We start from the raw sequence: 16483 nt of genomic DNA on the forward strand, positions 1-16483 counted from the left end.
TTAAGAAAAACTGGGAAGGAACAATACAAATGCCACAGGTTGAGAAATGGTATCTGAATGGAAAAGGGATACGTTCCAAACCAAACAAGAATATGTGTCAGGACCCATGCCTCTGTGTCAAGCCTAAGAGTATACAAATGTAATTTACTGCAGTGAAGAAAAGTCAAACAGAACCGTCACTGTCAGGAGGAAAACTGACTGGCACTAACAGATACTGAGGAGATTGTCCTTCAGAGATAGTTTCTATATAAAAGAAGTGTAAAAGGTCAAATATTTCAAATTACCTTCTGAACCAGTCAGCTCATAGGATTTTAATGATATCTGCTAAGAAGAGAAGAAACAGGATTTTACAAAGGCCAGGAACGTTTGCAAAGGTAAAGGGAGGCAGTGCTGGGTCTGTGTCCTATCTGCCCAAGGTCGCATCCATACCAGATTCTCAGTCACCTGTCCAGGTTCATAAGTCCCAAGCTAGACATCCAGGGCCCACCCCCCGCACCAAGGGATAAGTGGCCCCATCACTGCATTCTTCCCCTCAAGGCGATTCCACAACGTAAGACCTCACTTTTCCAAAAGCAAGAGGATAGGAAAGTAGTTAACCAAGTACATTTTTCCTTTCAGACAGCCTGGATTTGCAAACGTGTTTAGTGTTATAAACAGACTGACACTATCCAGGGCCTGGGTGAGCTGGGTCAGGGGCTCCTTGTTCTTCCCTCCCCTGTCTCCCCGACCTCTTCCTGCCCCGACCTCACATGCCCAGCATGGCAGCCCCACAAGGTGTCACCTAGCTGTCCTGGGAGTGATGAACAAGAAGGCTCCAGGGAAGCGAGAACCTCTGGATCCTGTAACGTCACAAGGAGGAGCTATGAAAGTGTCTGGAGCCCTCACAAGCTGATGGCAGCTCCCAGAGCTGGAAGCACTTTTTATCCTGCTGGGGAGAGTCAGTCAGCAGCCCTTGGCCTAGAAAGGACTGTCTCTTCTTGCTACCTGCTTGATGCCATTGTGTTACTGTAAATAAGACACAGAATCAAGGACTATGGGGCAGCGGCATGCTGATTTCGCGGCTGCTTTCTCTGGACCTCGGACATGGTGGGCACCTCTGAAAGCCTTCCACAGTCACTGCACTGACTCTGTTCTAGTCTTCGGTCCGACAACTAAGAACACCACACACAGTTTTGCACAGATGGGACTAGACCTTGGCAGAGGTGACAGCACCCAATGCAAACACGAAATGCCCCTTAGGGGGCATGGCGAGGGTAGTAAGCACCCTGGGGCAATCTCCAAATCATGCCCTACCCCCATCTTCAAGATGGAATAGATGCCAGTAGCGATGGAACAGCAGAAATGCCCCTGCTCCCCAACTCCCTGCCTTCCCCCCTCTAATCCAGCTGCCTCAGTCAGGCACCTTCATATTTGTGGCACCTCAGAATGTCATTCCACCCCTTGCCGTGTGCCCCCTTGGACATGCACCTGGGGGCAAGTGCCCTCCTCCACCTGCCCGCTACACTTCTGGCTGTCTACAGCGCCTGAGCAAGGGTGCTGGGCCGTACCATGTTAACAGAAACTGCTCGGTGGCACCCCCTTCAAGGGGTGCCCAGGGCATGTGGCATACCTGCCATACCTTAGATACACCTCTGGACCTTGGTCCACCTCTGAGAACGCAAGGATGGCTGAGGGCATCTTCCCAACAGCACATGTGCATCTACAGGGAAAAGGGAGCAGGAGCCACGCAGATGCCACGGCGCACACGCACAATGGCTCTTCAGGGCTCGCTCACTGCACACACGTGTGGACTAAGGGGTGCATACTTCACCTCTCAGGGACTCCTCTGGTTTAACCCAAAACTGAAGCCCTAAGAAAGCTTCAAAAAAAACGGAAAAAGGTAAAACTGCAAACTATAAAAAAGTAGGAACAGTTTCAGCTGAGTCATGGAACTGGCCAAAAGCATGTGACACAGAGACACCCGCTGCCTGCCCGCAGCGCCTGCCCACAGGCCAAGCCTTCCTGCCACTGCCCAAAGCCTGGGACACTGCCAGCCCCCAGGGTAGGCCGCTCAGAGCCAGGCCAGGCTCCCTGCTGGCTTCCATGCGGTGTAGGCTGAGCTTGGCCCACACTGCACCCATTAGCTCAAGCGGCCCAGGAAGACGTCACCACTGGGCCTGGCCAGGCGACTTCACTCCTGCTTTCTGCTGTAGGCGACGCAAATCTACTACGGACGGCTGCTGCTGCACAGGGTGACAGGCTACTTGCTTTCCTTAAACCTCTCCCACAAGATTTTAATTTGTTAGCAGCCTCTGCCCTTCCTGGTTTTATGGGGCCAAGAAGCATTTTCTTCATTACTGTAATAACTCTGTAAGGAAGGGACGAGGTACTTCCCTCCAGGCCTTCGTAGTGTGAAGCGGGGAGGAAGGAGCAGAGGAAGAAAAGAACTCCGGAGAGACCAGATGGCGCCAAGATGGACGCTCTCTGAAGACGTTCATCTGCATTCATCTAAAGCCACCAGAGAATCCACGAAACACCTGAGGGCTTTGACTGCACTGTACAAATTCAAATCTACACAGCAACGGCAGTTCTCATCAAGTTTGGCTCAGAGGACGAAAGCCAGTATCATCCCAACAGGAAACTGAGAAAAACTAAGGTTGCCACAGCCTTTAAATGCCCCTTTAGACCAATTGGACATTGGCCCACACTGGAACTCTTGAATGCAAAACTAAACTTCCTTCAATTTGCAGAAAGGTCATTGTAAGCCCCCTCAAATCTAGATTGACTTTGCTTTTACAGAGAAGGCAACATAAGAAAACCACAGGTCTTTTCACTCACCACAGACCACCATATTCCCTTTGTAACTTTTCCTCAGCACACCATCTAGATGAGATGTACGCTGTGTGTCAGACCCACTAGGAGGTCTCCATGGCCACTACAGGGAGCTAATTAAATACAAGGAAAAACAATGACAGAAACCAGGGGGAGCCTCATGGCACAAAGGATATTAAATAGTTACAGGAACATAAATAATTCAGAGGCTCTACGCCAGGACATAAGCTGACTCCTCAGTCGCTCTGTGGCACAAGGTGTCATCACTTTCTATCATCCATCAGCCTTTATGGTTTCCCTGGGCTTCGCAACCCTTCCTTGCAGCAGCCTACACATCCTCAGGAGGTCAATCAATTCTCTCCTCTTCATCAGATGATAAACTGGTTTAACTAAAGTGACTTGGGAAAACCTGGACAACAGTCCTGCCCGGATGGTACTCTTTCTCAATCTCACTTTACAGGCAGCCCCTTATGGAGGCCCCGTAACACGATGCCCAGCAGGAGATGTCAGATAAAGTTCAGGTTCATCCTTCCACGTGGGACCCATTTAATGCAAGGCTGGGTCTTTGTGACCCTGTCTTTTAGTGGATAATAATCTTACCTCCCAGAGGGAGATAAGCTCAATTTTGACCATGCACCACACACACTCAACAAACGTGAAATAAATATCTAAAATGAATAGATAAAATCCCGATGTCATTATCTTCACACCCCTCCCCACCCCCAATCACTACATACAATAGATTTGAAGTCTGGGAAGTACAGTTGGTGCTGACCCACCAGGTACATGGGAAGAGGGCTCTATCATACCAGCTGGGCATCCCTGCCTCTGACCAAGCCTGCCTGCTCCCTGTGAGGGCAGAGCGGAGGCGAGTAGCCACCAGACTGGCTGGGGAAGCACCAGCAGCCACAGCCTCCGGAGCAGACAAGGGGCTCAAAGGTGTCCTGGACTGCTGCCATGAAGGAACCAAAGCAAAGATCAGATTACACTGGATTTTCAAGGAGCTAACCCCCAACCCTTCGGAGACAGCACTGTCCCATTTCCTGTGGAATCCGCACCTGAGCCATGTTACCTGATCAATGCCCTGCCCCAGGCAATCAGACACTGCTGCTTCGGATGAATGCCACGCCACATGTCCACAGACGGCTACTTGTTCACACATGTGCGCCTCCCCCACCAAAACACATACACACGCTCTCAGAGCCCTGACACAGCACACTGCGGAGGCGGTGAATGATCGCTAGAAAAAGACCCCGGGGAGCCTCCACATCACTGCAAAACCTCCCAGCCAGCAGCGTTCTGTCCTCGGTGAGGGCTAAACACAAAATACTGGAGCTAAGGTGAGGTTTGTAAACGTTAAAAACAGAGAGTGAAAACCTGACAAATTAAAACTATTTTTCTATAAAAGACAGTCTCCATTAGGAACAAAAGACAGAACAAAAATCAAAAAACCTGGAGTAAAACGGGGGCTCACTGAAATCATTCACCACAGATAATCTTCACTTCATCAAAAATCCAATTAAAAACCTTCAGTAACTAGAATATTCCCAACAACTTCCAAGATCGATGTTCATAATTATGACTCCGAGGCACCAAAATCTAAGTGAGCGTCTTCCGACACGCTAGGGGAAGGATGTGTCACGGTGCAAATTCAAGTATTTCAAATCTTGGACAACTCTATTCGGAATCATTTTAGAACTCTTCTCAGGCAATGGGAAATTAGCACAAATCCCTTCAAATAGGGGTGTGGACGTACCTGTCTGTAACACACAAACACCCTCCCCCACCCCCACCTGTGGTCCATGAAGCCATCAAATGGGCAGGTGCTTTGGGTGGTAGAAAGGACTGTATTTCTTTCATGGCTTCTACCTGAGAAGGTAAAATGACAGAAAATCTTTAACGCAGCCTCAAAGCCTTCAGGGTTAGGTAGGACACTGGAAAACAAGGTAGTCCCCATATTCCCGGAGAAGAAACTGGGATGCAGGAAAGTGATTCATCTGAGGAAGAATCAAGTGATTTCTCAGCTGGGTAGGGAACAAAAGGTGACCCTCCCGTGAGTAAGCAGTCCTGTGGAGACGTCCCAGGGGGACACCACCTCTTCCCAGCCCAGTAAGGTCCAGACTCAGCAAACAGTTCAACCAATAAATCCCTCCGCCGTGACGCGGGGCCTTCCAGGCTGGTGCTGGCTGTGTTGACGCCCAGTTAAGGAAGACAGGAGGTGATGAGGACCCCGGCGACTAGCTGCAGCACTGCCCTGGAGCACACCATGGCGGTGCGGGAGCTCCCAGGAGCTGCCCACCAACTGCTGCTGACGGACTGCTCCAATCTGTACCTTCAATTCCTTGATTATTCTTTTTTCCTCTTAGCAGCCCCATTGAATGCAAAGTCTTGACCTGTCACGAACACACGTGACAGGGTGGTTCAGAGTTAGATGTGAAGCCTGTGCTCAGAGACCATTAAGATCTCTCAGCAGTGCTCCCACGGCCACTCAAGGCTGGAGACTCCACGGCCTGGCCTGGCCTGCCCTCCACTGTCTGGACAGCTGGGTATGGGTACTTCCTTCACCCACGTACCTGTCAACAGGGCCACTCAGGAAACTATTTTCCCAAGTGAACTTTTACCAGAGAAGATAAAATTCCACATAATCACATGAAAACCTGATGTGACGAGGGAAAGAAAACTCGACTGCAGGGATGGGCAGGAGGGTGGGAGAGAGGCGGCCTCTGCAGGTCCTCACGTGTCCAGGCGCTGGATCTCGGGGCGACTGTCCACGTCTCTGGACTCCGTGCGGGCTCGGATGTAGTCGTTGGTGCTCTGTTGGCGGAGGCTGACTCGCCATTTCTGCACAGATAGGAACGCGTTCACTGCATACACCGCAGTTGCCAAGAAGCCAAATATCTAAAAGAAACAGGCCTGGTTAGTCTGCAGGCACGTTACCTGTCTACAGACAGTGTCTCAGGGCAGGAACAGACCTGAGTGGCATCCTCGTGAACTGTGTGCAGGCTCCTCCAGCTGCATCCCAAATGCCCAGCCCCGCTAACCTTTAGCTGTCAGGTCACGGCTGAGTCTTGTACCTGTGGTGACCAACTTAAATCCTGCCTGACCAGAAGCCAGCCTGAGGTTTCTTTTGAAGCACTTTGGACCTTTCTTAAAAAAAAAAAAAAAAATCACGAAAGTGTCTCTTTCTACAACACCTTCGTGGTGTGTGGTCTCAGATGAGAGAACACAATGTATTCACATACGGTGTAGACAGAAAATCCATGGTCTCCCACATGAATCTTCAATCAAGCCACCAGGGCCCACCAACCTGCAACCCAGCTGCCATTCACCTCCAAGTGGTCAGCTCCAGGTTGAAGAAGCAGCGGGGCTTTTTTTTTTTTTAACTTTTTATTGTGATTTGGGTGAAAGTTTACAAAGCAAATTCATTGGCCATTCGACAGTTCATACACATTTTGTTTCCTGACATATGGGGCTTAATTATCTCATAATGATTGATGAATGTACTGAGTGACACTTGGGAGAACAGCTAATTTAGTAATTTCTTTAAAACAGTTTAATCTCCCTTTCTGATTCTAAAAGTGCTACATGCTTTTCATAAAGACAGAAACGCAGGGCAGAGAGAGTGAACATCTTACCGTGTCTGATTCCCAGCCCTTCTCCATGGCACCCTATTTTGAAGAACAAAAATGTCATCTGACTGCTAACTGGTGAGACTCTGAATGGCACCCTCATGACCAGTCCTCCCGGGCTCCGTGTGGTACAGGCCAACTCGGTTCTCAAACTTGGCCATGCATCTGAGTCACCCAAGGGCTGTTAAAATACATTTGATTCAGTAGCTTGAGGGTGAGAACCACTGAGACCTTGCATTTCTGACAAGTTCCTGGGAGATGAGGACAGAGGCTGCTGTTCAGAGGACCACACTTTGACAACCGCGGGGCTAAAGGACCTGGGACTTCGACTGGCCCAACAGCATCACGGCACACAAAGAACAAGCTAAAGGAGAATGACTAGGATGCGTGCCGGGCAGGGGCGGCCACAGAGGTGTACACACCAGCCTGTGTTTCAACCACGAGTTTGCTTACCACGGCGGCAATTTCTGCTCCCGCTTTATGGTTTAAAGCAGCCAGTACAATCGACGCGATAAAGAAAAAGAAAGTGCTGAGTCCAGTGTTGACCAAATCCTAAGGAAAAAGAGAAAAAAACACTTAAAAGAATCGTCCCGTCCTTTGCCTTAAAAGCAACTGAAGAACTCTCCAAATAAAAAGCACAATGCCCACCCCCTGTGGCTAAAGGAGCTGGTTCTGATGCCACAGAAAGGCAGACAGGGATGGAAACGGTTTCTGATGCTGCTCGGTAAACCCCCACAGCAAATTCCACCTTTTCACCAGTCTCGTCACCATGACTTAACAACTTACAGAGATACGGCGACCAAAACTGTTAACCCATCAAGGACATGCCTACCAATTACTGTTTGGAATTCTTTTGTCATCTTGTAAAAAACGTATCAAGTCATCTTGGCATGGGCAAAGTCCATGAGTCCAGAATGTACTGAAACTAGTCAAAGTCCTTGAAGATTCCCTCACTCGCTGGTGGCACTGCAAATGTTCTCATATACAGAGAACACGCCTAGCCAGACCTCCCACTTCCTTATGCGCGGTCTCTCAAACCTCTACATTGCCAAAACCTAAGGGATTTTCTCCTAAGCTCCTTGCATACCAAGTAAGATTCCACGTCTAAAGTTTCAAAGATTTAACTCCTATCCTGCTTGTAGAAAGCACACAGCATAGTGGTTAATGGTTACAGCCAGCCTAGGGTTCTAACTTGTCATGTGACCGTGGGCCAGTTACCTACTTTCAGTATACTTGGATAGCACCCCCTCTAGCTAGAGTTGGGGATCTCCTAGAATTGCAGCAACACTGCCTAGATGTTTACATGTTTCAAGCGTCTTTAATGGGACACGTACCCCATCAGCCATATGCTTTCCAGCCTACCACCACCCTGCCCACTTCCTACTGCCTCACACCCATTCACTTTCTGTTGCCTGCCAAGCTCCCGAAAACACCCAAGGCTGAAGCCCCTTCTTATGCTATGCGAAGCAGAAGGTCAAGGAACAGGAGCTAAGCAACCCTCCAGCCCTTCAGGTCCTTACATAAAAGTATGTTCTTGGTTTCTCCTTCAGCAACACAGCCAGGCTAGCAGAGGTGTGAGCCAAGCAAACACAAACACAGTAGCCGACCAGCATGATCCAGCCCAGAAGGCTTGACTGTGAGACCTACCCGCCGTGTCTGGCCCCCACACAGCTTTATGTGACTTGCAAAGATTTTGAAATTGAACAAGCCAACATTTCAACAGCAGAAGACAGCACATATAAACTCAACTCCCAGCCGCTCTTGAAAAATTGTACCAGAAGTCCCAAGAAGCAGCAACACAATGTACTGGAGCTGAGTGGCAGGTGCCTCTCTCTCCCCACCCCCACTTCTCACTAGCCCATTGCTATCATAAACCCAACCTCAGAGAACGGGCCCTACCCTCCCTTCCATACTTTGTGCCCGGCAAACTAGCTCCTAATCAGCCTTCAAGGCCCAAACGGAATCCGGCATTTTCTCAGAACTTTGTAGGGCTCACCCACACCAGGCCTCCTGCCCAGAGGAATTCACTACCCCTTGTCTGTGTGTCCCACACCTCATGCAACACTGGGCCACACGGGGCACACACAACACGTGGCAGCAGTTCACCTACCTGCTCTGCACTTTCAGCTCCTCAAGCCTGGCACAGAGCAAGTGTTCGGTAAATATTTGCCAAACAGATTGCGGACAAGACATGAGTAACCACGTGCAGCTAGGGCCGTCACTGCAGTCGCGCTTGGTTGCCAAGCTCTGGCCTCTCTGGCTGGCTCTACTCTCAGCTCTATACACAGTTGAGACAAGAAAACTTAAGACAACTCTGGACATACTTGTGCTCTGACTTACGCTCAAATGGCCCCAGCATCAAAGGGACAATCATAATGTTGATGATCGTGGGAGCTAGTGATCGTGTTCCTAATGTGCCAATCATTTTACCTCCAGTGTCTCTCGTCCGCTAACTGAAAAAAAGTTGGCAGTTCATACCCACTAGCCGCTCCACAGAAGAAAGATACGGCAGCTTGCTTCCGTAAAGATTTACAGCCTCAGAAACCCTATGGGGCAGCTCTACCCTGTCCTACAGGATAGCTATGAGGTGGAATTGACTCAGTGGCAGTGGGTTTGGATTTTTGGTTGTATTTATGATCCAAAATATCTACAAAGCAGGCCGTGCTATTACTGTTCTGCTTTTATACATGAGGAAACTGAGTCCAGAAAGAATGAGTCATGGTCAACAGCTCAGGGCTGAGCAAATGCCCCTCTGCGTCACTCTAGACTATTCTCAATCCATCAGAGCACTTGGCCTGAATCCTTAGATAAAGAGGAAAGAGGGGCTGTGAGAGGTCACTGAGAAGGAACAGCAAGGAGATAACAAAAACCTAGTGTCACATGAGGCAGGAGTAGCAAGGACAGGAGGAAGGACGGAGAGTTCCACAGCAGACACTGCTAAGAAGTCTAAGAACCACAGAATAACCAGAGGGTCGGGGAACATGGAGGCCCCAGTGATCCTGACCAGAGGATTCTCAATGATGTAGTGGGAACAGACGCCGGACTGGAATGGGTTGAAGGATCAGTAAGATTATCATAAAGTAGTTGTGTTTGGGAAGGGACATGTGAGAGGCTTTGGGGGTGTGTGGATGACATCCTATTTCTTGACCCAAATGGTAGCTACCTGATCTTTACAATTCTTTAAACTGTACCTTTACTTTTACAGACTTTTCTGGCTGAGCCATATTTGACACCAGAAGGCCAGACAGGAGAAATCAGGAGGCAGGGAGGAGAGAAGGCACGCACAGACCTCCTGAGGGAGGGCAGTGGGCTGAGCAGGCTGTGCTGGGAGTACTCGCCCCGGGGGGAGCCCACTCTGCTAACTGTGAGGAAGGAATGGAAGGAGAAGGAGACAGGCAGGAAGAGAGGCTGGTGTCACCAACTGAGGTAAACGCAATGGACGACATGGGTGTGTATATACACAGGAAAGCAAACAGCACAGGATAAATGCCCGACACTTGTTAAAAAAACTTACATTATCAGATTCTTTCCAAACATACCATTGTATACAATGCATACTTTGCATGGTCTTTCATATTTATGTCAACCTAGGCTCTTGTCACTTTGAGGACTAAGGTGTGACCCAAGTCATGGTATTTTCAATCACTTCATGCATGTGAAAGGTGAAAGATGAATAAGGAAGACTGAAGAAGAATTGAATCTTGGTGAAGAATATTGAGTATACCATGGACTGCCAGTAGAATGAACAAAGCTGTATTCAAAGAAGTACAGCCCGAATGCTCCTAATAAGAAAGGCTGGTGAGGCTTCATCTCATGTTCTTTCGACATGCGATCAGGAAGGAAAATTCCCTGGGGGAGGACATCACGCTTGGTAAAGTAGCGGGTCAGCAAAAAAGAGGAAGACCCTCAACCAGATGGATCTGGACTGGCACAGTGGCTCCCACAACGAGCTCCAAGACAGCAGCGATTACGAGGCTGGCACAGGACTGGGCACTGCCTCCGTCTGCTGTACGGGGGGCTGCTCTGAGTCGGGAGGGACTCAACAGCGCCTACCAGCAACCACCACCCGGCTCCTGAAGGACCCACTTACCTAAATCTACACCAATCACACCCTATTTCACTCATCAGCCGAGTCTGGTAGGGACAAAAATGCTCCTAGCATCATGTCAGAAGAACACAACACAACCAAGGCACCCTTCTGCAGTGACGTGATGGGCTGGGATCGGCCTGAAGAACGCTCACTGTCTCCCCTCTCAGAGAACGGACTCATCAAGTTTATGTGAGGCACACACCCGTCTGTGGGAGAAGCACACACCTTCATCTGCCCCTAAAGGGTGGAGATTCTGCAGAGGACCCCAAGGGACAGAAATCAAGGGACCTCAAGTGATCAAAACACCACCCAATCACCACCACCCAGAAGGCCAGATACCAACATTCCAGAGAAAAAGACGCAACTTCTAACTAACCGAGTAAGGAGTAATGAGTAACGTAGGAGCATGCCCCTGGAAAAGTCTGCCATGATTCAAACAGAAAAACCAGAATTTCAGGAAATGTGCCTGAGAGGTATTTCTAGAGATAAGGCCAGTATGAAACACTGAGAGATCTGAAGCATGGTCTTTCACAGATTTAAGGCTTTCAAATAAGGAGACAAAACAGAATTAAGAGAGTCAAGCCAAACCTGCTGGAAGTCTCCAGGGATCAACAGGTACAGCAGCCTGCTGGAACCTCCTCTTCCTATAGGTAAGAGTCGCATACTGGCCATAGCACCCACTGGTTCGAGGGCTCACTAAACAAATGCCTTAGCCCCTTTATTATCTCATTTTATTCTTAAAGCAACCCAGTGAGAAACTTATCATCACCACTTTACCAATGGAGGGTTCCAATTAGTGTCCTGTCTGAGGTCATACACAGAGTTCAAGAACCAACTGGAATGTCCACCCAACCAGGTCCTTTTGACCCAAAGCCCACGTACCGTCTTTTCAGCAGCCATTCCTCTGCTGAACAGGTCCTCCCAACACGGTTTCATTCACTCCTCAGCCAAGCCCCTCCCTCAACAAGTATGTATTAGTAACACCAGAGGCCCAGGGTACCAGTGGCCTCAGCTGCCATGGAGCTTGCAGGTGAGCTGGGGAGGTCTGGTAGGTTCTTCAACCACCTGATTAATTCCTTTTAAATTCTGTTTGCTATATTAGCAATTTAGATTGCAATTCTATAACTACTTTCTTATGGAGGTAGGGCAAACTTTATCTTAAAAATAGTTGAAGCTGCTTAAAAAAATGAAGTCTGTTAAAAAGAAGCACTGGTGGTGCAGTAGTTAGGCACTAATCTAAAGGTTGGTGGTTCAAACCCACCCAGCAGCTTGTAGGAGAAAGACTTGGTGATCTCCATCCATGAAGATTACAGCCTAGGAAACCCTGTGGGCAGTTCTACTCTCTGACGTGGGATCGCTTTGGGTCAAAAACCAACTCCATGGCACCCAACAGCAGTAATAACATTAAAAAGAAGATTCAAAGCTAAATACAAAACAACCTCAAGAAAATAAAATAGTTGAGACATTATGACATGTCACAAAAACTTGAACTCTATGCTCCCAGTATCTTCAGGTTTTAGAGCTTAAATTTAAAATTACATTACACTGGTTTTTTGTTTGTTTTTCTGCCCTCAGCTTTCAAAGGTAAGACAAAACAGTTTTTAACTGCGATTTATTTTATTAGTTCAGCCCCTTTTTTTAATTTTTTCCTCCTAATAAGAGCTGGAGGCGATCGGAATGGGACGACACAGAGAGCGCGTGCCAGTATGACCTTCCCTTCCTCACCCCGACCCAGGGATGCCATGGGCATGGTTGTGCCAGGCAAGGTGACAGTACCAGCTCCTCCCAGGGTCCCCACAGCAGAGGGCACACCTTCTCTGTAGGCAGCTGGCACCAGACAAAGAGAAAGAGCCAAGCTTGGTTATCCACGTGGCTCAAGAGCCCAGGTCAGGGTTGGTGGTCTGCAGCCGTCCCTCCCACACCCTCTCGGCAGGAGACCTTGCATCGCCTTTGGTCTGCCCCCTGCAGCACAGCAGAGAGAAGCACTTGAGTGTGGGGCGTGCGTGTCCCTAACTGACTTGCTGAGCTCTTGTACACGCTTGTCTGCAAAGAATCCCGTCTCAGTCCTCACTCAACAAGGCAAGCACAGTAAAGGCGGCCGGAAAAGGGGCTGAAGACAAGCAGCTCTGAGCCTCCCACACCCAGCACAGGGAAGGAGGTCAGAGAGCCAGGAACCCAAAGCAAAGCAGAGGCAACTCAAGAGTCTGATCAAACCACCACAACCCCCACCCCCACCCAGGCCTCCCATTAAGTCCTGTGGGTTTAACAGAATTTCTAGGGCCCTTTCTATGCAGCCTTTGCAAGTTGCTGGTATTTGCATTTCTTCCAGAATCAATACTTTTAGAAAAGGCTTGTGTCCAGTGTGAAAAATATGCAAATGTATCGATTCCATTTTTCTTTCCTGTATTCCGCAAATATCCACACTACCAGTCTTCTCAGATGATCATAAAATTGAAATGACATTAAAAGGGGAAAAAAGAATTCTGCTATGATGTGTCTACCATTAGTTGAGATTCTATATGGTTTATAGCTTTATTCGACCCACTAATGAAATCTGGAGTTTCACAGTTGAGTCATGATGAAATATTTAAGCATTAAAATGAACTGGACCCAAGCAAGACATGGAAGGATTCCAAATGTCCCTTGGAGCCAAGCAGCATTCAGTCCTGTCACAGCCCGAGAGGGGACTTGTACTCACTGTCAGGTTCCAGTTGATCTGGGGGATCCTCATATGAAGGTTGAGACTGAACAGAATCAGCAAAACTCCCGTCACCACAAATGCACTGCAGCTGACAAACTCAAAGAAGTAGAGGCCTTCACACGGGGCGCATTCCATGATGGTCTCTATGCAGATGAATGCAATCAGGGCCAAGATCTAGGAAGAAAAGGGGAAACACACATGGACATGTATATTTACTGCACATGTGCAGACATATGCACCTGACATGTGTACATAAAACCCAACAACAACTTGCAGCCACAGTGTCCTCCTCTGGGCCAGCAGTGTAACCATCAGCAATGTGGCCAGACTCAATCCTTACCTAAGAACAGGTGTGGGGACCTTGATGGAGGGATCAAATTCCTAATGTAAACAACTAAGCCCCCATCAAAGTACAGGAAAAGCCTCGAGCACGGAGCACCGGAGCACCGTGTGGCCACCAGGCACAAACTGCTGTCTCTCATGAGGAAGAGAAAGGAACTCTGCTGTCATTCTTCCTCGGCCACCAGTAAGGGGCGCTGCCTAAGGCATGTTTCTCATTTGAAGTCTCCACCACAATTATGCCAAACATTAACCAAAACACTCACGGGCTGCTGAGTCAATTGCGACTCATACAACCCTGCAGGACAGAGCAGAACTGCCCCACAGGGTTTCCAAGGCTGCAATGTTTATGGAAGCAGACTGCTCCACCTTTCTTCTGTGGAGCAGCTGGTGGGGTCAAGCAGCTATTCTCTTGATTAGCGGCCATGTGCTTAACTGTTGCACTACCAAGCCTCGTGTGCCAAACATTGAGAGGCGAGAATCCTAATCATGGCCATTTTATTCCCAGGGATGAAAACACCATCTGCAGCTCTGTTGCTGGTTCATGCTGAGGTCACTCAGGTTAACTGGGGTCCCTGTTGGCTTTGAGGGAAAGATACTGGTATAGAAGAGTTAGATGGTGCCCGGCTACCACTGTCAACCACTCAGAGGGGATCTATGGAGGAGATCCTGGATAGAGAGGGAGAACAACGTGGAAGAGAACTCAAAATCATTTGGAAAAAAAAAGGGGGGGACCAGGTTTGCTGGTCTGACAGAGCCTGGTGGAACCCCTGAGACTATGGCCCCTAGCTGCCCTTCAGGTCTGGAATTGAACCCACACCTATGGCTTCCAGACAAACAAAAGACAGGCATATGAGTTGAACATTTACCTGAGGTAGATACACTCCTTGAAGAGAACAGTCATGGGAGAAAGAAGGGCTGCTTATACACAGGGAGACAGCTCAGGGGGCAGGAGTACAGGGAGGGATGGACACAAGGAAGAGATAACTATGGGGAGGAAGTGGGAGGGGAGCTGTTGCATTGGGGTAAATTGTGATCAATGTCATGAGACAAAGTATATGTGAACTGTTGTATGGGAAGTAAATTTGCTCTGTAAATTTTCACGCAAATCACAATAAAAATAAATTAATTAATTAACTCAATAAAAAGAAAGATACCGGTATAACCTCCTCCTCCCCATAATAAGCAAAGACCAAACTGCTGGCGTCAATTCCAGCTCACAGTGATTCTACAGGACAGAGCAGAGCTGCCCCATGGGGTTACCAAGGCTGTAGTTTTTCAGAAGCAGACTGTCCCACCTTTCTCTGCAGAGTGGCTGGTGGATCTGAACCACTGACTAAGCGCTTAACCACTGTGCCACCAGGGCTCCTTCCCTTCCCCCAACTAGAAGTCCCTAAGAACAAGAGGTCTACCTAATTAACTCATGAGCTATGCTTTTAAAAAGCATATTAATGAACTTGATCATAAGAAGGTGGACTGGCAGGATATAAAAACCATTTTAAAAACAGAATCAATTTCTTTCTGAAGGACCAAAGTGTCATTCCAGCAGCATGTCCCAAAATATCTGAGATGGTAAACGGATGTCAAAGGAGATTCCCACATCAATCTTCAAGGGTCAGTTTCAGAAGACGGAGGCCCAAAGGCTGAGCTAATGTTCTTGGAGCAAAGACCAGATGGCCCTGAGCACCTAAACCCAGATCAGTCTTCGGCGCCTGGCCTCCACTCCATACTGCTCACTGAGCACACACTCACAGCCCATCCAGGCCAAGCCTATGTCCACAGCAGGCACTTCCTTGAGGCCTGTGGTCCCAGACTTTTCCTATAGCCCAGGAAAAGCAGCATCTCCAGGAACTTAAGAATGCAGACTTCCTGCCTCCCTTCTGAGACCTACAGAATCAGAACTGCTTTTTGACAAGATGCCTGGGTGATTCAAGTGTGGGAAGCCTGCAAGGCACAGGCCGCTCCTGGGACCCTTTGCTGCCTACTGAAGTCCTACTAGGCCTATTGTCTATTTCAGTGCTCCACTCGGTGCCATTTTCCACGTGGCTGCTAACTGAAAGGTGGTTGGTGGCTCAAACCCATGCAGTGGCTCCATGGCAGAAAGACCTGGCAACCTACTTCTGTAAAGATGACAGCCAAGAAAACCCTACAGGCCAGTTCTGTTCTGGGACATGGGGTCATTATGAGTCAGAACTGACCTGCCGGCACCCAATAAAACAACTCCAGATGTGTCTGTCAGTGTCTTCACATGAAAGTAAACCAAAAAGAAAAAAACCAAACTCACTGCTGTCAAGTTGAATTTGACTCATAGCAACCCCTCCTTGGGTTTCCAAGGCAGTATCTCTATGGAAGTAAATTGCCCAGTCTTCCTTCAGAGGAGTGGCTGGTGGGTTTGAACCGCCAGCCTTCTGGTTAGCAGTCAAATGCCTCAGGCACTATGCCACCAGAGCTCCCACACATGAAAGTAGGGTGATATTAATCTACAGACAGATACATAGGTAGGCAGGCTGAATGATCAGGTATATCTAGCAAAAGGGACTATACCAATGACTAATAGTTTAGCAGATAATATTTCTACATACATATTTGTATGTGCTATAGGAATGTGCATATAAATAGAACTTACAGGGGCAGAGTTACAATAACTTCTGAGCCACAGCAAATCCACTTGAGGGAGTGAGGTGTTGGACCTATGGGCTCAGAACCACGGTTGCCGGAGATATCAAGCTCAACTGGCATAACATACTACACAAAAACAATGTCCTACATCCCACTGGGGTCTTAAAAGCCTGCAAGTGGCTAGATGCAATAATTGGTCTCTCCTCATCTGGAGCAAAGAAGAATGAAGAGAACCAAAGATGCATGTAAACAATTAGTTCAAGGGACTAGTGGATCATGCAAACCTCAGCCTAC

The 16483-nt window shown here is 48.5% G+C and overlaps 1 protein-coding gene across 1 annotated transcript in view; it reads right to left on the bottom strand.

The window, feature by feature from the left end:
- CMTM4 (CKLF like MARVEL transmembrane domain containing 4) overlaps window positions 1-16483 on the bottom strand; it is a 54997-nt gene continuing 38514 nt past the window's right edge. The window contains exons 2-5 of the mRNA XM_007940219.2: window positions 13229-13405; window positions 6894-6992; window positions 5549-5709; window positions 1-10 (exon numbers count right to left, since the gene is read on the bottom strand). Coding sequence (XP_007938410.2) covers window positions 1-10; window positions 5549-5709; window positions 6894-6992; window positions 13229-13405 — 447 coding nt within the window. The remainder of the gene's footprint in view (window positions 11-5548; window positions 5710-6893; window positions 6993-13228; window positions 13406-16483) is intronic.

Source organism: Orycteropus afer, unplaced genomic scaffold (genome assembly GCF_000298275.1).
Source record: "Orycteropus afer afer isolate SDZICR_OR568_19922 unplaced genomic scaffold, OryAfe1.0 scaffold00067, whole genome shotgun sequence".
Lineage (NCBI taxonomy): Eukaryota > Metazoa > Chordata > Mammalia > Tubulidentata > Orycteropodidae > Orycteropus > Orycteropus afer.